Here is a 23079-nt window from a genome sequence, read left to right as displayed (position 1 = left end):
TAGATATCTCAGTTTTTTTAGGTCGACTGGCTTACATATTTTCACCCCACCCATTCCCCTACCCCACCCACACACGTTTCTTGCCACATTTTTAACTTCTTAGCTTGATTCAGATGATTATGTTTAATACCCCAAATTCACACTATTATACTACAGTTTTATTTTCACAGCAATAAACCTTCAGTTTTAGCTTATGATTCTACTCAACAAAAGGCTTGCTGAAGTGATGTATTATTGGGGTATTTCAAGATGATATATTTGAGGGTGTTTTTAGAAAACTTTTTTCACTCTATACTCAGATGGACTACATTGTCAAGTGCATATTTAGATTAGATTGAATTACACTATTAATCTGTTACCTTTTAAAAAATAAGATTTGACAAAAAATGTGAAAAAATGGGCTTCCAAAAAAGTATGAAAATCCTAATCCCTGTGAATGTTACTTTACATAGGGATAAAAAGGGGGTATTTATGAATGTAATTAAATGAAGGATCTCAAGATTGGAAGATTATCCCGGATTATTTGGGTAGGTCCTAAATGTAAACACATGTATCTTTCTAAGAGGGAGGCAGATTAAAAGGCCATGTGAAAATGGAACAGAGAGAGAGATTTAAAGATGCTGGCCTTTGAGATTAAGATGATTTGGCTACAGCGAGGACTATTGGCAGCCACCAGATGAAATAGGCAAGGAGTTCAGCCATCTAGAGCCCCCTGAGCAAGTGTGTCTATTATAGCATCTTGATTTTGGCTCAGCAATACTAATTTTGGACTTCAGGCCCAGGAATTCTAAGAGCATAAATTTATGTTCTTTGAAGCCACCAAATTTGTAGTAGTTTATTACAATAGCCACAAGAAACTAATACAGTTACCTTGCAATTTTTCTTCCTTATTTTTCCTCTTCCCATTTCCTACTACAATTTTTGTGCCTGTCTGGAGAGTGTCTTCTCTAACTTGCCAGTAACTATTCTTATTTCTCAACTTTAACAAGCACTGGTCTTATTATAATCAACATCATTATAATAACTATAAGTAAAGGGAAAATAGACAGGATTATATACATTTTGCACATATAGGTTTTGTGAGTCAGACATATTACTAGTTCAAGGATATATAATAATTATTATAACTGATTCAAATCTAGATTTAGACAACACAAAGGACATTGTTCTTTGCACTGCAATTACAAAATACACAGATTACAACCAACTAAGTGATGGCCATATATATTTTGTATATATTTATAAATTCTTATCCAGCCAACTAATATACATATCTCTTATCCTGAGACCAAGACGTAAATACAGCGGTGATCTCATGTATGATAAAGCCCCATGGAATCCATCCTCAATATGTTCATGAACAACTTGAACTCCAACATTCTGAAGTCTTGAAACATACATAAGTCCATCATCTCTCACAGTATCATACTGGCAGGTAAGAATATAAGTTGATGGCAAATTCTGTAACTGGGAATCATTGGCCAACAATGGTGATGCTCTGCTATCCATAAGTGCTGGCAATGAATAGTTAGTTCTTCCAAGAACTGGTTCAGTATAAACATGGTCCTTTCTATACTTCTTGGGTAAGAGAGTAGTCCAGTTAACAAACTTGAACAGATGTCTTGATTCCAGAGGCATATGTTGGTTTTTTTTCATTGCTTGCGGAAGTGTTTCATCCTTAGAGAGATATAAACTCACAAGTTTTATGGCTATGTCTCTTGTCAGAACTATACCATGCTCATTTTCTCGGTGAGATGGCAGATAAGAATCGATTATCTGTAAGTGAGGGTAAAGTAACGCTTGTATCTTGATTTTATGATTTACTTCAAGATCATTCTGCACCTGAAAAAAGAAAAAAGATAATATTCTCTAAGGCAAAGACTTTCAGAACACCAGGAAGAGGAAATTTAATTTTAATAATTTGAGCAATCTTGAAATGAATACATCTACATAAATTGATGTGATTTTGTAATTATTTTCACAATATTTTTAATGTCTTTCAGTGGCATGAGAAAATGTCAAGCTCATTTTAATGGTAAAGTTTTTAAAACTTTGGTTGTGTGTGTGAGAAAAATATGCAAACTTCCAGTTATAAGATACATCAGTTCTGGTGATATAATGTACAGCATAGTGACTATAGCTAATAATACTGTATTCTATATTTGAAAATTATTAGATAGTAGGTCTTAAAAGTTCTTCACATGAAAAGAAATAACTTTGTAAGGTGATAGATAATAACTAGACTTATTGTGGTGACCATTTCAGAATATATACATATATGGAATCATTATATTGTACACCTGAAACTAATATAATGTTATATGTCAATTATGTCTGAATTAAAAAAGAAATTAAGACATATGGCAGGATTTGAGAGACTGGGAGCAGCAACTACAGTGAGCTCCCAACCTGAGGTAACCATAAAAGTAGTAACAACCTGGCCTCATGACAACAATAACAGCAAAAACTATTGCTAGATTTGCTCTAGAAAATTGGGTGCCTTATCACCAATTGAATTGGTACATAAAATTGGTTCAATACATATAGGAGAGGAGAGCAAGAAAATTGCATGGAACAGAGAAGAATTATAAAAACAATCAGAAAACAGTAAAATGGCAATACCTACATACTTATCAATAATTACTTTAAGAATAAATTAAATGCTCCATGTAAATAAACTAAATGCTCTATTCAAAAGACATAGGGTGGGTGAATGGATTAAAAAACAAGACTTGTACATATGCTGCCTACAGGAGACCTACCTCAAATCAAAAGATATACACAGTTTGAAAGTAAAGGGACAGAAAATGGTATTTAATGGAAATGTAAATTTAAAAAAAAAAAAGCTGGGGTAGAAATACTTATATTAGACTAAATCGACTTTTAAAAAAAGTTGTAACAAGAGACAAAAAAGGGTATTTAATAAGAACAAATGGATCAATCCAAAAGAGTATATTACTCTTGTAAGCATATACCCACCAAACATAAGAGCACCTAAATATGTAAAGCAAATATTGACAGACAATGGGAGAGACTGACAGTAATACTATCATTGTAAGGGACTTTGAACACCCTACTGATATCAATGGATAGATCATCAAGACAGAAAATCAACAAGGAAACAATGACCTTAAATGACATATTAAACCAGATGTACTTAATTGATATTTTCAGAACATTTTATGCAAAAGCAGTAGAATATACATTTTTTCCAAGTGCACATAGAATATTTTCTAGGAAACACCACTAGTTAGGCCACAAAACAAATTTCAAATTTAAGAAGATTGAAATCATATCAAGCATCTTCTGTGATCACAATTGTATAAAACTAGAAATCAATTACAAGAAGAAAACTGAAAAAACACAAACACATGGAGGCTAAATAACATGCTACTAAACAATCAATGGATTAATAGTGAGATCAAGGAGAAAATGAAAAATACCTTGAGATGAATGAAAATTAAAACACAACCCAAAATTTTATGGAACACAGCCAAAGCAATTCTAAGAGGGAAATTCATAGCAATACAACTGTACCTCAATAAACAAGAAAAATCTCAAATAAACAATCTAACCTTACATTTAAAGGAACTAGAAAAATAACAGAAAACAAAACCCAAAGTGAGTAGAAGGAAGGAAATAATAAAGATCATAGAGCAAATAAAAGAAATAGAGTCTAAAAATTATAGAAACCTCATTGAAAGCAAGAGCTGGTTCTTTGAAAAGATGAACAAAATTGATTAATCTTTAGTCATACTCAAGAAAAAAGGAAATAGGGCCCAGATTAAAAAAAAAAAATTAAAAATGAAAGAGAAGTAGTGACAACTGACACCACAGAATTACAAAATTTAAAAGAAAATATTATGAACAATTAAATGCCAACAAATTGTACAACCTGGAAGAAATGGATAAATTCCTAGTAACGTACACTCTTCCCAGACTGAATAAGAAAGAAACAAAACCTGAACAGACAGATAAATACTAATGACATCAAATCAGTAATCAGAAATCTCCCAACAAACAAAGGTCCTGAACCAGCTAGCTTCACAGGTGAATTTTGACAAACATTCAAAGAAGAATTAAAACCTATACTTTTTTAACTACTCCAAAAAACGGAAGAGGAGGGAAGGCTCCCAAACACATTTTATGAAGTCAACACTACCCTGAGATCAAAACCAGACTTTTGCCAATATCCCTGATAAACATAAGTGCAAAAATCCTCAACAAAATATTAGTGAACTGAATTCAGCAATACACTAAAAAAATCATACACCATGATCAAGTGGGATTTATTCCTAGGATGCAAGGTTGATTCAATATTTGCAAATCAATTAACTATATACACCAAAAGAATGAAGAATAAAAATTATACGATCATATCAATAAATGCAGAAAAAGCATTTGACAAAATCCAACATCAATTTATGATAAAAACTCTCAGCAAAGTAGGGAATGGAGGGAATATATCTCAACATAATAATGGCCATATGTGACAAATCCACATCTAATGTCATACTTAATCGTGAAAGTTGAAAGCTTTTTCTTTATGATCAGAACCAATACAAGATGTCCACTTTCACCAGTTTTATTCAACATAGTATTGGAAGTCCTAGCCACAGCAATCAGATAAGGGAAAGAAAGAAAAGGCATCCAAATTGGAAAGGAGAAGTAAAATTTCCATTATTTGCAGGTGACATAATACTATATACAGAGAACCCTAAAGATTCTACCAAAAAACAACAACAAACAAACAAACAAACAAAAAGCAAACAAACTAAAACAAAGAAAAACCCTATTTGAACTAATAAATGAATTCAGTAAAGTGGCAGATACAAAGTTAATATTCAGAAATAGGTTGCATTTATATATGCCCATAATGAACTATCAGAAAGAGAAATTAAGAAAACAATCTCATTTACAGTTGCATTAAAAAGAATAAAATATCTAGGAATAAATTTAACCAAAGAGGTAAAAGACCTGTACTTGGAAAAAGTAAGAATGTAAGTTACTGGCAAATTAATTATATTCATTCTGAACTGTCATTATATTAATGAAGAAAAAAACAATTAACCCAAATTTGAACAAATAAAATTATGATGGTGAAATTTATGATGTTAGGCTGAAACAAAGTGACTTTCTTACCTGCCAAATTGACCTCCATCTGTCACTTAAGGGCAAGGCAACTGTGTTGTTACAATATATCGGGTAAACAACTTTCCAATATTAAAAGGTAATATTTTAAAGCCTTATAAATTTCAGGCTTAACTAGCACTATTTATGAAGGTGTTTTAGCTCTATAGACCTGAGGAAGTTAGCCAATATTTTTTTAAATCTAGCAATCTTACTCAGATATCTCTTTCCCTGAGATGAGGATGTATGTCCCAGCACAAGTTGTTTTCCCTAGACATGTGTTCCACTTGATGGTCATAGGGAGAGAAAGAGGTATTGCTAATCAACCCATGATAGAAGAGCTGAGGAATCACTTTTAGTCTTAGGAAATGGTTACATAGTTCAAGATCTAACTAGTGATGACAGAGACTGTCCTACGACTACACAGTGGCTTCTGCAATTCATCTTGATTCTGTTAGCACAGATGGATAGAAGCTTCCAGAGCAATGCTGATGCAAGATTCAAAGTAACAGAGGATAGATATTTCTGCTTTCAGAAGATTTCTGGGAATCTTTGTAACTGAGATCTTGTAATCACATAGAGATAAACAAAAAATGGCAGAAACTAGCATACATACTAAGCATTCTGACTGTCAACTTTTCTTTGAAATGTCACCATTAATTGCAATCTTTGATTAATATATACTATTAAGACTTTTTAAAAGAAAATTTAAAAACATGTTAAGTGTCAAACATGTAAGATCATGTGTGGCCACAGAAATGTGGCATACAGAGGCCATAGAGATATTGTTATAAATCAGATCACAGGGACATATTACCACCTTAAGACAAATGATCCAAATTAGTAGGAATGGTATATTCAGAAAGGGCAAAAGTATAACCTTTAATAAATACAGATATCTTACAGCTTCCCCTTTAAATTATCTGTATTGAAATACTACATAGTTTTTAAAAATTGAGGAGAGTGAGCCTTGATAATTACTTCAAAGTATAATATCAATTCACATTATTTTCTAAAACTACAAGGATATTTAGAATCTTATATTAATAAGTAATTCATAGATTGCTTTAAAATAAAATTAGATGAGATGGCTATGAAATTGGGTTTAAATGCTATGATTAGATTTTAAAATATTTGTTCCTCTTAATTAAAGATTAAGGGACTATGTACAGAAAAGTTTCCTTCACTATATCCAGATCATTATGATTAGCAAGCCACGTTAGTGATTTTAAGATACATAATGTGAATATTGCCAGGAAATCTCAGAATTATAGGTGACAGATATTCATTCCCTTTCAATAATGGGGATATAATTGAAAAATGGACAAAGCCCACAAAGGGAAACTACAGAAGAATCTATTTGTCTTCCTTATACATGAGAACATTTTTTTTATATTGTGAATTCTATATGAAGCAATGAATCATTTATTTGTAAACATATAGGAAAAACAAATCTAATATATTTTCTTATAGTCTTCTCAGAGTACACAATATTGATCTCTCAGTGGTGCATTCTTATTGAAACTGAGTTTTTTAATCCATAAATCTATAACATAGTCACAGGGTCACAAGACTTTGGAAAATAAAAAGGTTTATAAAAATTACAAAGTAAAAGTTGATTCTGATGACCCACATCAAGAATAAACCTAGTATAAGAATTAAAATTTTTGATGAAAATAAAACTGTTGTAAAAAGTTTAGCATACCATGGAAAAAAAGTAACTTAAAGTATGATCATAAAAATAAAAAAGAAAGGGCAAAGGAAATAATTTTTTATGTTATGTAAGCACACTTATTTCTGATGCAGTATTTTCAACTGTAACAATCTCTTTGAACAAATAGAACAGAGATTTAAATAGATACTATGTTCTTGTATAATTAACTAATTCAAAGAATAGTATAATGCCAAATTTTAATTCACTTCAAGAAAACAATTTGTACTGTCCTACAAATTTCACTGAAAATTGTGTCTATTTTTGGTGGCCGTATTAATTTTTAAGATTGCCCGATTGGAGAGATATGAGGTGGATCTTTATATCTTCATAAGTCTCTATGGCTAAATCAAATCATCATTTCAGAACCTTTTTTCACTTACAAAGCCAAACAAATATTACATTGCACAAGCAGAAATTATAGGTGTGCCAAGGTGTTGCTTATTATTGTTGATTGTTATTGGGTAATTGTTGGATAGCTTTCAGAATCTCTACATCTGCAAAACCAGTTTTAGATCCAATTCAAGATCAGATTGATATGCAACTTGGCATAGCAACTAGTATAATAATCTCAATGTGGGGACAGTCTCTAATTTTCATTCCCCATCACACTTCCCACACCACCCAGCAAGATCCTTCAAGTAAGTGACATATTATTTCAAATTCACAGATTAGTTCAGATTGAAAGAGACCTCAGGAATCAACAATTCTAATAGTTTGCAAACTTTGTTTTTTCCCCAGAAGAAAAATTACATATAGCTCTAAATATGAAAGGGATTAAGGTGGAGCATCTTGGGTTAAAATGAGGCCCAGGGTGTAGACCCAAATCTTTGCCACCACTGCCAAATTGGTTCCACAATAGGGCTTTGTATGTGTATGTGGTGTTACAGATTACATATAGTCATGTACACATGTAAATGTACATATGTATGTGTGTAGTGTATATATAAAATATAAATATGTATGTATATATCTATGTATGTATGTATAATCTTACTCTAAGTTCTCCATCCCTGAGTAATTTATTTCCATACATAAGATGAAAGAAATTTTAAAAAAGAATTGGAATGCTTCCCAAATGATTTAATATAAAATCTGACAAATAATTTTTTGAAAATAGAAATCAATCCCTCAAAAAACACAAAATGATTAATTTTAGTAAATGGAAACCATCACTATATAAAGTTTTTATTCATCATGACAAAATAAGGTTTATGCCTGGAATGCAAGCATAATTTAACATCTGAAAGTCAATTGACATAGTTCACCATATTAAAAAATAAAGGAGAGAAATCTCATGGTCACTCAATGGATGCATTAAAAATTTTGGAAAATTCAGTATCTATTTATGCAAAAATTATCAGTAAACTAAGAATAGAAGGGGTTTCTCATTCTGACAAAAGCCAACTATGAAAAGCCTTCACTTAACATACTTATTGGTGAAATAGTGAACAATTTCCTCTTAAGATCCAGAGCAAGACAATTATATTCAATATTGTACTGGAAGCCCTAACCAGTGCACTAATTAAGAAAAGAAAATAAAAGAGTAAAGACTGTAAAAGAAGAATTAAGCTGTCTCTAGTTGCAGAAGATATGATTGTTTGTATAGAAAAATCATAAGAAATTTAAAAACTAATAAAATTTATAGTGAATTTTTCAAAGATATTATAAACGTTAATGTAAAAATGAAATGTATTGCTATATATTGTCAATAAACAGTTGGAAAATATTATTTTAAATGAAACTTTCCTAAGTAACTCAGTTATAAATTTGAAGAAATATTTGCAAGACTTATACACTGAAAAGAAAATGTTACTGAGGAAATTGAAGAGGACCTAAACAAAATATAAGATATATCATGTGCATTAATTGGAAGTCTCAATATTATTAAGATGTCAATCCATTCCAAATCTATAGATTCAATGCAATACCAATCAAAATCCAATTGGCCTTTCTTTTTTAGAAATTGACAAGATGTCTTAGAATTTTGATGGAAAAGATATGGAGTTTTTGAAACAATTTACAAAAAAAAAAAAAAAAAAGAACAAAGCTAAAGTCCACTTAGTATAGGTGTAAAGATAGATATATAAATCAATGGAAAAGAATAGAAAATTCAAAAATAGATAGTCATGTTATGGTCAATTGATGTTAAACTCAAGCATCACTGTAATTAAATGAGAAAGGGTGGTCTTTTCATCAAATGTTTCTGGAAGAACTGGGTATCTGTAAAAGGGGGGGGGGATGATATTCAACCTCTACTTCCCAGCATAAAGGCTAATATAATGTACCTCTTGAGTCACTGCTGCTGTTAAAGTGCCCCCGGAACTGTCTCCTGAAATACAGATTCGGTTGGGATCCACTCCATATTTTGTAAGAATTTTATCCTGAAGAAAAAACTTGACTGCAGCGATGCTATCTTCAAACTGAGCAGGAAAGAGGTGTTGAGGAGCTAGTCTATAACTTTAAAAAAGAACAATTTATTTAAACAATTTTTTAAAGCACCATTTATGGTTGTATCTGTCCATGAAGCTTTTAAGTAACAAACAGATGCAATTTAACACCAGGCTCAAATGTTTATGCTTCCAAAAATCAAACCTGAGCTTTCTATTAACTCATTATATGAAAAAATGAAAACTGGTATAAAATTTTTCAACCTTGTATCTAAGGTCCATGGATAGCACTGGGTATAAGAAAGAGAGTGTTATGAACTCCCTGATTGTAAGTATAATTTTTAGTTCAAGTACATTTTGGATTTAAGATGCTCTGTAGCTTACATCATACTCTCAAAGTAACTGGCGATCCAAACATTAAGAAAAACTATTGGAAAAGAACCAGGGATTTTTGAAGGCAGCAGATCTGAGAGCATATTTTAGGCAAGAGGCCTATTTTCTTCAAGGTTATTTAGATAAAAATTTTACATACTGGCAATGCACATATGTCATCATGGATAATGTCTAAGAGTTGATTCCAGATAAAAATTTTTGAAATATAACATTTAAATATGCTAGGAAGCGTGCTCGTTTCTGGTAAATTCAGTTGTAAGGCACGCTATCACACCATTCTTTTAATAGATACGAATGGATTCCCCCCCCACCTCCATATATGTGGACCAATAAAAACAGGAGAACAACTCTATCAGTCTGTTCTCAGGACTTTTTTCTTTTTATTATTCAGAATGCTAAAATTTGTAAATATCTGCATTTAATATTAAATGTTGATGAGATGATACCTAAATTTTATTATAAACAGAATTTAGAAAATCCTAAATAAAGTGTAATTAAACATAGGTATGCATATGTATCAACAATATGCTGGTATCTATTACTTTAAATGCCATAGATTTAGACTGTTTAGGGCAAAGAACAACACAAATCATGACGATTTGGTAGAATATATAAACCAGGCACACAGATATCACTATATTAAAACATTTAAAATGAAAAGATTCAGATTACTTCAAAAGCTACGGGGGTAAAAAATAGAATATCATATTATTATAAACTAGAACTATTCCACCAAAGAGGAAGTTGTTTTAGATACTATAAGTAATCATAACAATGATGGCAGTCAACTCTTTAGATGATGAAATTTCACTTCAGTTTTCTCTCTAAATTTCCTAGCTAAAAACATAAAACAAAATGTGTCATAACAAAAACCTATGCCATGATGTCTTCTAAGAACTATTGGATTAGAAGTCTCTAATTATATTTTTGTTACTAGCAAACAAAAATTACTAGGTGGAAGAAATAAAATTCCTCCTAAAGATGTCGGCTTTAGAAATCCAGACTTTATCAGCGTGAGAAAATAGTGAACTGTCCTAAGACAGTCTTGCACGTTCTAATGAAATCCAGAATGTAAAATCACTTTTCTGGAGAGTGGCTTAAAATTCTCAGTGGATCCCAAACTTTACATTCTACACCACTACAAATAAGGATTCTTCTGAAATAAAACAATTTATTAACAGCCCCAATACAACCTAACATCCCAAGTGTGTAATGGTTTATTTATTTCCTCCTGTCCAGTTATGTTACTTGAGGCATAAGTAGGGCATTATAGGGCTTGAGTTTAATGTGTCTAGAGTAACAGCATTTTCACAAATGCTCACTCTGTGGTGTCATTCAGAGATTCCCACATCATAGATGAATATTGAGACAGGGGACCCCTTTGAAGACTGGTCTATGTGGCAATGCTGACAAATAAAATATATCAACTAAAAAAATATATATCTGAGACACCTGATTTGGAAACCAAACCTGTATTTCGTGAAAGCAAAAATCATAGTAGCCAAAGAAAGTCATTCTTACTCCACTCCCACAACAACAGCATCAAGCTTGTTTGCCGTCCATCTATTCAGGAAGTCAAATGCCGTCTGCTCTGAAATGAAGAAATACATGTCAAAGTATTCCCTGTAATTAAGAAATAACAGATATTGCAATGAACTTGGAAAGAAATTCAATTTGAGTATCACCAGGAAACATTCCTTTCCCCACCCCTGTTTCTATGCAGAGGCACCTGAATCAGTGTGACATCCTCTACAGGAATGTCTCTTCAGTCACTCTCTCCAGGGGTGAAAAGATGACTTGGCTAATTGGTGTTCTGAGCAGGAGAAACTAGGCTCAGTTCATTCTAATTTTCCCTTGCAATCTGTTATCTGCACATAATGATCCTCCAAGGAAACTTTTGTAGCCCTGTGCCTTCTAGTCTGCTCTGTTCCTCCACGCACCAAATTTCAAAGGGAGAAGGCATGTGATAGGTCATCAGAGCCAGCCAAGACAGATGGATTAATCTCCGACTCAAGGGTGACATATCAGCACCTAACACACATTCTCCAAGCTTCACTAGAAATAATAGTTATGTTTTTATTTTATGTACTTGAATTCAGTGTACAATCTTACAATGAATTTAGAATTCAGAGAAGAAAGTAATAGATGTATTGACTCTCTAAAACTACAACACTCAGTAATATGGTTCCTCAAAATCTTCATTTTCTCTGAATACATCACATTATGAAGTGGCCCAAAATCACTGACATTTAAGTCAAAAAGCAACTAGATTTTGAGAGGGCTTTTGGCAAGTCAGAGTGTGGACGTAGATGTACATATCCATTTTAGCATGCTTGGCACACAGCCATTGGTTCTCCCACCAACACACACACACACACACACACACACACACACACATGCACACACATACCACACCCCACATCTTTCCCCACGTACCCACTAATCCAATTTACCAGTGCCCTGGTCACACACTTCAGCAAATCTGTGGCATCTTCTATTACTTTATTTACCAAAAGATTCTAGAAATTCTGAGAAATCTAGACTTGTGATCAAATTCCAATCTTTTCTAGGGGTTCTTCTGCACATTAGCAAAACTTCGAATTAAATACTGGTTTTGTAACAACCTTGAAAACAGAAAAGTAAATCACCCAGTCTTCTAGGTAGAAAAATAATGGTTCCATTAAAGATTGAGTTTATAATTTGTGAGAAAAGGCAATGTATAAATGAAGGCCAAAAAGTACAAGGTATAAGAACCCTCTGACCTTCATATTTCAAGCCCCTGAATGATATATTTCAAGTGTGTCTTTATTTTTATCTCACAATACTTTTTTGCTTATTTTACAACAAAAGTCACCACTTTTTTGTTTCCTATTCTGTATCTCAAATTGTCTCAATGCACACAGTATTTGCTGACATTTGTAGGCGTATGTTTTTCTCTTTTCTATATCCATTTATTGAATTTATAGCACTTGTAGAACCCAGGTACAAACAACAAAATATTAGGATAAATGTTGAAAAGCAATAAGGCCAGAAGTATGTAAAAAGTCTACTAGAGATATATACTTTTTTAACATTTCTTACTTCTCAAGGAAACTTTGGCAAGTTTTAAAAAGGGAAATATAGAATGCTAGGGAAAAAAAGAAAGAAAATTAAAATTTACAACTAAGTAACTAAGAATAGTTGTGGTATGTGTCCTGATTTGTCAAAAAATAGAAAGTATCTAAGTCCTTTATAGTTTGCCTATATGAGTTCTGGCAGATCAAAAAACAAATAATATGAGCATAGAAAATGAAGGCATAGAAAAAAGACATAACTAGAGCTCAGCTGAGCAGAATGTTGGAGTGGTATGTCCTGAATAATAATCCTCACATTTTTAGGAATTAGTAGTAACGATCATTGATTGCCCTTGTAACTGAAAGGGAAATTAATCTAATAATCAGAAACATTTCTAAGTATTTTTCAAATCGATATTTTCAAATTTCAAAGTGATATTTTCCCATCTGTGGGCATTTCTCTTGTGCTGAAGTCCCTGATAATATGTATAAGAACACATAAATATTTCATAGACCTTATAGAAACTTTAGTGGAATTAATATTTCTCTTTGGAGACAAATGAGGTCAACTTGGTATTTAATTTATCTTAAAAGGAAGTAGAGTATTCTGACCATTCTAATGCCCAATGTAAGTTGAATTATAGATGAAATTTAATTTACTGAAAACATTATGGAGCCAAAAAAGACATAAGAGAAAAGTACTGGGAAAACATTTTGGATAATAACCTCTCTAGAGGTCAACAATGGAAGTCCCTTTCAGTCATTCAGTCCTTCTTTTTTTCCCCCAAAAGACGTTTGTTGAACATTTACTGTATGGGAAGTGTGAGATGCTAAGAGGTGATGCCATTTACTGGGCGATGTTAAAACAAACATGCAAGACAATTATGAAACAAAACAGGGATGGTTGGCATCAAGTGTCAACGAGCTGCAATGGACACACAGCAACATTGCTAAAATCTTTTACAGCCCAGGAAGACTACACATGCACACATGCACACCTGCACACACACACACCCACACACCTGCGCGCGCGCGCACACACACACACACACACACACAGACAACAATACTTTACCTAAATATAAAAGTGTGAGTAGGAGTTTTCTTGAGGTATGATGGGAAAGACATTCTAGGAAAGCATAGTCGTAGAGACAAATGAGGATGCATGGAGTGTTTGGAGGACTAAAAGTGGCTCGGAATGGTTAAAATGAAATTATGGAGGGAAGCATCTCGTCAGCGGGGACAAGCAAGTTAATGAATGTTAAGAACCTAGAAATCTGAACGCTATGCTAGGGGATTTAGATTTATTTCATTAAGTGATGAAAGTCCCCGAAAAACTTAGACAAATAAATCAGATGACCAGATTTGCATATTAGAGAGGTCCAGAGCACTAAATGTATTATAAGATGCAATAAAGTTGATCAGGAAAAAGGCAGAGACATCAGAAAGGAATATCTGTACAAGATCATTGACACTAATCTGTGTCAATGTGGTCAAAATATTCAAAAGTGGAATGAATAATGATTTAATGTGAGAGCTAAAGAAGAACACAAAATTGACCATAATTGCTATTTACTGAGAGCATTCAAGAGGATGAGATGTTGGTTTGGATAAATGGTGGCTTTTTGTTTGTTTTTTATGACGCTGTTTGGACCTAAGGTGATGAATTGTGTTTGGTCATACTGCGCTTGAGGTGTCTGTGGTTTGTCCCCTTGTAAATGTCTAGTTGACGGTTGTAAATATGGATCCAAAATTCAGAAATAGTGTCAGAGAAGGAGATTCAGAACCAGTTGTCAGTAGCATGTGGGTATTTGGAGAACATAAGGGATTGGAAATGCAGTAGAATTGAAACTGGGAGGTAGGGAGAGAATTCTAGGAGACAAGAATATTTACAAAGAGTAAATATGGAGTTTCTGTGATTTTGTTTGTTTTGTTTTGAGATGAAAGAGGAAGAGAGACTCACTGAGAGAACAATGAATGACAGAGAAAAATCTAAGAGATATTTTGTTATAGAAAACAAATGGAGGAGCAGTGACTATCAAAAAGGAGAAAATAGTTGTATTCATCAAGTGCTGTAGATTATAGAGCTTGAGAAATTAATTAAAGGTGGGAAAATAATGAAATAGGGAAGGAAAAGAAACTACAGTGTATAGAAGTGAGTCTGAGAAGAAAAGGAAAATTATAAGGGACTGGAGAGGAATTCATGGTTAAGTGGAAACATTTCTTTTTCCACTTGATAAGACTCACCAAAAATGTTTAGGAGGAGTCATTTCAGAATGAAAAACAAACAAACAAACAAAAGCTTTAAGATAGAGACTTGATGGATATATACTGATGATAAATATTACGGTAAGGGCCACATGATATAAAGCAAAGATAGAAAGACGAATTTTGTCAAAGAGACTATGCCTCTTTCTCTGAGAGTAGTAGAAAGAAGTGAGCTAGATACGAGTCTGCTTGATAACAAGTTTATAGAAAGGAAGGATTGAGTTAGGGATGAAGGTTCAAAGATGTGAGGGAATACAATCCCTCTTATCCTCTATTTCATTTGGAATTGCAATAAGCTTGATCTCTAGTTGACTGGGAGGTGCTAGGAGACAAGGAGCAACACAGACACAGAATGAGAGACATAGATGACTGTCGCTACATAGCTGACGGGGGGACAGGATTTCTGAGGCACAGCTGGACCACATGTGGCATTGGTTATCAGAAGCAGTCTAGCATAGTGTGGTGAGTATCAGTAGCATCAGCAGTAACCTGAAACAAATTTGAAATGATAATTCTCAGATTCCACCATTGACTTACTGAATCCAAAATTTGGTAGGTGGGGCCCAGCAATCTTTTAACAAAACTTTTAGCTAATTCTGAGGCACTGAAATTGGAGAACCACTACGTTAAGGCTTTATACCGTATGGCAGTAGAAAAAGACCATCTTTCCCTTCCTCATCAGTGTGTGCTTTGGAATTCACGTTTCCAATTTCTTTCAAAATCTCTGAGAAATAAAACAATCTTCATGAGTATTTCCTAAAGGATATCCAGAATATGTTCTTCACTGGATATTATAAAATTCACCTCTGAATCACATCCTCAAAGAGTCTTTACTTTTACTGCATCGTATTATGTGCTTCTAGAATTGTTTTTACTAATTATATGTCTGTAGTCATGCTCTCAACATATATGTAAATGGATAATTATAAAAATCAATAGCTGGCTGTAAGAAGAGTTTTAAGATGTTCTTCATATAACAGAAAGTCTTTTTCTAAAGTCAAAGACTTAGATTTCTCATCTCATTTTGGAAATTATCCAGTTTTATACTTTGTTTTTCACTTTATTCTTTTCACATTGAAAAGAATAAAAGAAACATGGTACAGGGTTCCTATTTCCCCTGGCCTTCTACATTTGCCCCCTTATTTTACTGAATTGCCACCTACATTCCTGACACTGTGAATGTTGAGTAGCTGATAACATATTAATATAAGTCTTGTAAAAGCAATATTGCGATGATTTTCCGGATTCTATCAAGCCACGCATGCAAGGGACATAAACACAGGACTGGTCCCCATTCATGAGTTTTCGTTAAGAGTTGAATACTGCTGCCTCTTCTGACACTGCAAGGATACATACTCAATTTTTACCAGCCTATGAAAAGACCATGATCTTTCAATTGAAGAGCCATGTGGTTTTCAAATGCTCCCTGAGGTTCATCAACTGAATAAAGTCTTTAACCTCTATTTGAATCACCTAAATCATTTTCTTTTGACAAGTCACTGTGAAATTTGTAACTGGCTATGTTTTTTATTTCTTTTCTTTTTTTCCTTTCTCTCTGAATATGTTAGTTATGAAAAAGCTAGGGAGGAGAAAACCAGCAAGCCAAAATTGCAGCCTAACTATTTTAGTGTTCTGTATATTAATCAAAGTCCTTGTGCCTCATTAATTTTCCATGCTTATTTTCTCTTGAATGAGTAATTTTCTCATTACTAATATTTGGTTAAGTGTTGCTTGCTCTATTGCATATATTTTTATAAGATTCTCAAACTATTTAGAACCAAATGAAGCTTAGAGAAAGGTGAAACAAATCATGTATTATCTGTTTACCTTTCCTTAATTCTATTTTTTACTTTTATTATTTTAATTGAATAGAACACTGCCCTCCTCCCCATATACTAGAGCATTCTAAAGTGAAGTTTTTCAGTTTTCATTAAGATAAATTTATTTACATTTTTGTTTTGAATCTGCAATATATGCCTCATAAACTCATCACCAAATATAAGTAGGGAACCTAGACTTCATGGAAAGAACTTATTTTTACATAGTTTTATTTTGTATTTTCCTTGTATAATCAAGACAGGCAACCATTCTAGGCTTTTCCACAGTTAACATTATTGTCATCAGTAACGACACACTTGTCCTTGTAACAACCAACATCACATGCTTTTGATTTACTGTTTAAAACATTTACACCCCTTCAAGATTTCTGCTCCCGCATATATTCTGATCCCAAAGAAAAAAAGTGTTACTAATTGACAGGTTCATGTCCTATTTTCATTTGATATAAGTTAATTGAGTAAGAAAACTGAGAAGAAGAAAATGTTTGCAAAAGAAAAAAAAAATTTACAATATCCATGATGTATTTTGCCAAACATGTCTATTTCATCTCTTTATATCAGATATCTAATATTTATAGTAATACTTATACGTAGTATACATATAAGTATATATGCATATAAAATAGTACTTATATCAAAAAACATACAGCCAATTATACTCTTTCCATATATGATGAACTTACTGCAACTTCCAAAACAATAAGCACCACCATGAAGATAGATTACAGCTCGTCGTGGGGTTTCTGACTTTCTCTTTGGCAAGTACAAACGTACTGGAATGTCAGTGAATGCTGTGTCAGTCACCACGACGAATTCATCTGAAAGTGGCTGAGTATAATCCAGCTTGAATATCATGGAAATAAACTCTTCATATCTCATAATACCTATATTTTCAAAACACAGAGCCTGTAAAAGCAAAACAAAATTAAACATTTTCATCTTTAAATAACATCAAATGCATATAAACAGAAAAATTTTAAAACAGCAAAATAAAAAGAAGTAGGATGTTTGTAAAAATTGTTTTCAAATAATACTGTATATCTCATTGCATAATCTTTTGCCTTTGAAAATTTCAAATATTGCGTGTTTTAGATGAATAACTATGTCATTTGAAAGCTGTCAATTTACTGAGAGTTTTGTTTATGCCTGTCATAATTTTTTAAATTGTAAATGCTTATCTGGAAAAATGTCGAGGTCTTATGATGTCTTTCTTCCTTCCTTCCTTCCTTCCTTCCTTCCTTCCTTCCTTCCTTCCTTCCTTCCTTCCTTCCTTCCTTCCTTTCTTTCTCTTTTTTTCTGTAGGCATGCAGTCATACTTTCTTTTCTGTTACTGTTCATTCTTTTTAACCCAAAAATATGTGTTGTCTTATGCCCACACTACTGATTCAAATGTTTTGGTTTTCAACTCCAAATAAATTCTTGTCCTTTGCCACCCCCCCAAACCCCTAAATTCTATATTTGCTATCATTATAAAAGCTTTCCTTGGTATTTCTGACCAGCTTCTTTCTCTAGGACCTTTGTGACAGGTCACTGGACAGTTTATTTAAAAGACAAACCTTAAAACCACATGGTCAGTAGTACCTTAACAGTTATTCCAAAGGTCCTTAGAGAACGTCTTAAAGAACATCTAATCCCTTCACTTTATTGATGACAAAGCATGCAGAATCTGTACTTCAATTTTCTTATTTATAAAATTCCAATAATAATAATAATAATAATAATAATATATCCCTCCTTGGTTATAGTAGGGTTTAAATGAGTTGCACTGTAGCAGAGTGCCTGGCCCATGTAAGTATTCAAAAAATCTTGTCTTATTGTTATTTAATATTCCTCATTAAGAATAATTATTTAATATTTCAATGCTAATTGAATGTACTTATCACGTAGAATGTTCCTTAAAGCATGTTTTTGATAAATGCTTAAATTAGGTTAATTTTTCATTTGGTCAATTGGCTTTTCAAAATTAGATATTTGGTAAATTGCCTTGTTTCTCATTTCTCAGACATTTTCTGGTTTTGAATACATAGTTAAGTATTTTTTAATTAAATGTATTGGGGTGACAATAGTTAGTACATACTTAAGTATTTTTTGAACAATAACAAAAGCTCCCACTTTAGAGATTATTTCTTGCTCTTCTATCATGCATGATCATTAATTCTCAGAGCACTGCTACAAAGTATTTATTATTAGTATCCCCATTTTATAAAAAAAAAGTTTACACGAAGGGGTAAAGAAAAATTTCAGGGTCCGGCATGCTTTCTTGTACCAAACTCTGCCTTCCAATTTAACATATGATTACATAGTAGCATTTATTTTTGCAAGACCACTTTACCAAGAACTTTAATTTTCACTTCCCTTTCATAGGTTAAAAAATAAAGTTTTCTCACTGGTATCATAACTTTGAGTTACAAAATTTAGTACTGACAACAATGAAATTATTTTTCCTACAACAGTCAAAGACTGATAATTTTACCAGAATGATCTTTAAGGTAGTTACATTGTATTTTTCTTATATTTTTAAAACCAGAGGGCAACCCACCTAAGATATCAAACACATAAAGTGCATAATTTTATTGTAGATAGATAATGGTAAGAAAGAAAGTAGAATTTTAATGTTGTCTGTTCTGCTAATGTAACTTTGATGATTATATCAGTATCAGATACTCAGTTTTAAATGCATATTAAGTAATCAAGGAAGTAATCAACAGTTTCTGTGTGGAGCTGACGCTTGCTAACCCACATGTTCTTTCACTGCATGATAAATGAAGGAGTGAGAACATTAGAAAAAAAAAAACACTTATGATGAAAGTGAGCCTCTAGAAGTGACTTGAGAGGAAAATATCAGGACTTTGAAGACACAGACGAGTTGGCTGTGGCTTCACAGAACCGTCCTTTCTTGCACAAATCACCAAGGGATGACCTCTCTTTCTTATTCCATGGACTGTTCTCTCTTCTCTAATTATCTGCTGGCCTTCTCCTGTCAGCCTCCTATTGTTACTATCATCAGTGAACCTTTTTGGGAGCTCCCTGGTTTTGCAGAGAGAGTGTGGATTTGGAAATGAGACGGTCCAGGGTTCGAATTCTGGAGTTGTCATTTTCTAACTGCACAAGCTCGTCAGAGTCTCTTTTCCCTCCTCTATAAACTGGTGAAAATAATTGGAGCATAGTGGGTTGAGCAGAGGTGTAGGGACCTGGCCCACAGACAGATTAGATAGCCAGCCGTCAAGGTCTCCTGGTTCCATGGAAATGTTGCTTATCAGACAGACAGCCAGCTCTGTATGCTGGCCAACGGTCAAGGTCTACCAACTTCTGGAGACACTGTGTCCTTGGAAGCAGGCCTGCAGGGACTGCTGAACGATTTGTCCTGCAAATGCTCTTTGTTTTGCTATACCTATATAACCTTGCTTCTTCTCTGCCTGCATGTGGATCACTACCCCTCCAGCCAGCCACCACTGGAGACTCTCCCTGGTCAGTAAGTTTCAATAAACCTATGTCTCACACTCAGCCACATGGCTTGTGACTTCTCAGACACAAATCTTGGAACAACTCGGACTCAGTCTGAACAAGAGGTATATATTATAGAAAGCCTATACATTGTAAAACCTCAAAAATGCTCGTTTATAACCATATCTCCCCTTTACTGAAGAGCTATTTTTGCTTGAACTCATAATCTACCCTGTATATACCAAGTCAGACAATTTCTGAAACCTAGTAATTTAGAAGTGAAGATGGGCAAGGGAAGCCATTGAAATAGTAAGAGCCCTATATTAACATCAAACATGTACAAACATCAATAAAGTTTATCTGTGTACTGTAAGGTAACTGTGGGACTAAGTTTTCCCTGAAAACTCAAGTGTAAGTCATCAAATAAACTTCAAAGCTTTTCCCTTCAGCAATACCGTTTATTTTATACATATCATAATATATGGAGTCTTTACATTTAGACATAAACTCTTTGGAAACAAAAATCCTATCTCTGTTTTGCACAGATGCAGAAAGTATTAACTTAATTTCATGTAGTTGACTTATTCTAACAAACAAACAACTGTTATTTCAAAACTGATAACAAGCACTGATTTTTAGACAACAGAGAATCCCACTATCCAGGAGAAAAAAAATGTTAACCTTACCATAAATGTACAAGTTTTAGCAGCTGCATCCAAGGCCATTACTTTCCAGTATTCTTCAATGTTGCCTGGTATGGGTACATAAATATGAGAGGCAAAGAGAACACAAAACAATCCAAAACAGAGAGCTTTGAACCCCATAATATTCCTTTTTCCAGCCTCTTCACAGAGCCAAGATTAAAATGTTTCCATTAATGCTGAATAAGTAGCAGAACAAATGTAGACTGGGAACCCTTTCGGGTAGTATGATCATTCTAACATGAAGTTAATATTCCTTCAAATATTACAACATCAGTAGTAAATTGTATTTATACTGACTCTGAGACAGATGTCGTAACAGATGTCATAATTCATTAATTCATGCCTGTGTCATTAGCATGCAATTAAAAACTCCCACAGTGTTTCTTCACCCTGCAATACTATCATCAGCCCAAAACAACTCTATTATTGAGACCTAAATTGGAGACTAAATGAGAGCTCTGAATAGCCATGAAGAAAAATTTTGTGATTGGTGGGTTCCAAAGTTTTGTAAGGGTTTTTTGTTGTTGTTTTGGTTTGTTTTTTAAAATAGCTGACAGGTGACTTTTGTACAAAACGCAAAAAAGAAACAAACCTAAACTTTTTGTTGTTCTGTTGTGATTACAGCTATACATTTAGTAATCTTTAATAGTTATTAAAGGAACCTGTTGACAAATGTGAGTTTGACCGTCTCATTCAAATATTTGTTGTTGTGATGCGAGTAGATATTGGTTTAAACAGAAGCTGGATTATCAATACTGCATTTTCTGAATTCTGCTTCAATGTTTGCGTTAAGGTAAACATAGCTTGAACTTATATGAAATCCTGGAGTTTTGCCATCAGTAGTTTTGTAGTTTGGGATACAAAGAAACCAAAGCTGAATATTTAAAAGAATGAATATATCAAAATTCTTGCTCTCAAAAAAAAAAAAGACTCATCAAAGATATAGTTTTTCTCAGTGTTCTAATTTAAAAAAAAAATCTGTATATTTGCATCAAATATTTCTTTATGTGCAAAATATGTTTTACCTCCTCAAAATACCTAAAATTTAATAGCTATTTTTGTTTAACTTATACACAATGATTAAGTGCATTTAATATTGGTAATTTAATGAAAAGCATTTCTTGACCAATAGATGTATACATTTTTGAAAGAATAAGAAGAATCATATAATATTCAATGCTATGTAAAGTTTTCTATGTAAAAATATTATGTATAATACTGTTAAAATATTCCATGCTTTAATCAGGTGATAAATCAATAAAGTTTTAAAAAGAAAAAAAAAAGCTGACATTTAGTCAAAATCCAGGCTAATGCAATTCGCATGGATTACTAACCATGTTAATAAACCTTGTTTGTTGTGGTAGACCAAACTTTGGGCCAAAAGATAGGGGATGTGGGGTTTTGTCCAAGTTCCACCATTCATAAAGCTGGAATTTTTTAATAGACTGAAGCACCACAAGGCTCAGCACAAGTATCTCAAAACCTTTCTTTTTTTTAAAGATTACATAGACTTTGTTCATATATTTAAGTGGTAATCTTTAAAATAATCTAAATCAAGAGTTAGAGTGGCAGAAAACATCAAGTACACGTGTTAGACTCCTGTCTGCTGCAACCTGAGAGCCTGAGAGAAACCTGTCCGTAAAACTGATCACCTGGAGGTTCATTAGATATACAAGAACTGGATATTTTCTGTCTAATATGTTAACCTAGAAAATAAATGAACAGTTGAAACACAATAAATCCACAATTCTCAAGCTCATCCACCAGGGATCCGTACATAGGGGAAATAATCTTTAGTGATAGACTTTGGTGGCATCAGGGGTCCAATGTAAGTATATATTAGACCTCTTGAAAGTATCAGTATTAATACCAAAGCCTATCATAAATTTAACTATTAAAATTTTCACTTTTATTTGTGTCTATTTCAGTCTTCCCTGAATCTCATAGACATAACTTAGTAATATAATTTATTTTTCAAATAAGAACACTATGAAAAGTGAAGGACATAATCTTAACACTAATGGACATCAATGGGAACTGTCCTAGACAAACTAGGACTTACAGTCTTACCCTAATTATAGGTCTTTTATAAAATGTAATTTAAATGGTGTGCCTGCTTTTCCAAGTATACTATAAGGTTATTGAAAG

The 23079-nt window shown here is 33.0% G+C and overlaps 1 protein-coding gene across 1 annotated transcript; it reads right to left on the bottom strand.

Moving 5' to 3' along the window:
• Positions 1-1208: 1208 nt before the first annotated feature.
• On the bottom strand, positions 1209-21068 carry AADACL2 (arylacetamide deacetylase like 2). Its single transcript, XM_019731930.2, has 5 exons — positions 20914-21068; positions 17467-17689; positions 11146-11215; positions 9130-9301; positions 1209-1842 (listed from the first exon to the last, which is right to left on the bottom strand). The coding sequence occupies exons 1-5, from the start codon at positions 21049-21051 to the stop codon at positions 1240-1242; spliced, it is 1206 nt and encodes a 401-aa protein (XP_019587489.2). The 5' UTR covers positions 21052-21068; the 3' UTR covers positions 1209-1239.
• Positions 21069-23079: the final 2011 nt, after the last annotated feature.

The sequence above is a fragment of the Rhinolophus sinicus genome, linkage group LG01 (assembly GCF_036562045.2).
Source record: "Rhinolophus sinicus isolate RSC01 linkage group LG01, ASM3656204v1, whole genome shotgun sequence".
NCBI lineage: Eukaryota > Metazoa > Chordata > Mammalia > Chiroptera > Rhinolophidae > Rhinolophus > Rhinolophus sinicus.
This window is presented reverse-complemented; position numbering and strand designations above follow the sequence as displayed.

Bases quoted from the DNA above. Each gene is read 5' to 3' on its own strand.
- AADACL2 (XM_019731930.2), bottom strand. From the start codon at position 21,051: ATGGGGTTCAAAGCTCTCTGTTTTGGATTGTTTTGTGTTCTCTTTGCC. The intron at 17,690-20,913 runs GTAAGGTTAACA...TTGCTTTTACAG, and splicing joins CTAAAACTTGTACATTTATG to GCTCTGTGTTTTGAAAATAT. The intron at 9,302-11,145 runs GTAAGAATGACT...TCTTTTTTAAAG, and splicing joins GCTGTTGTTGTGGGAGTGGA to TTATAGACTAGCTCCTCAAC.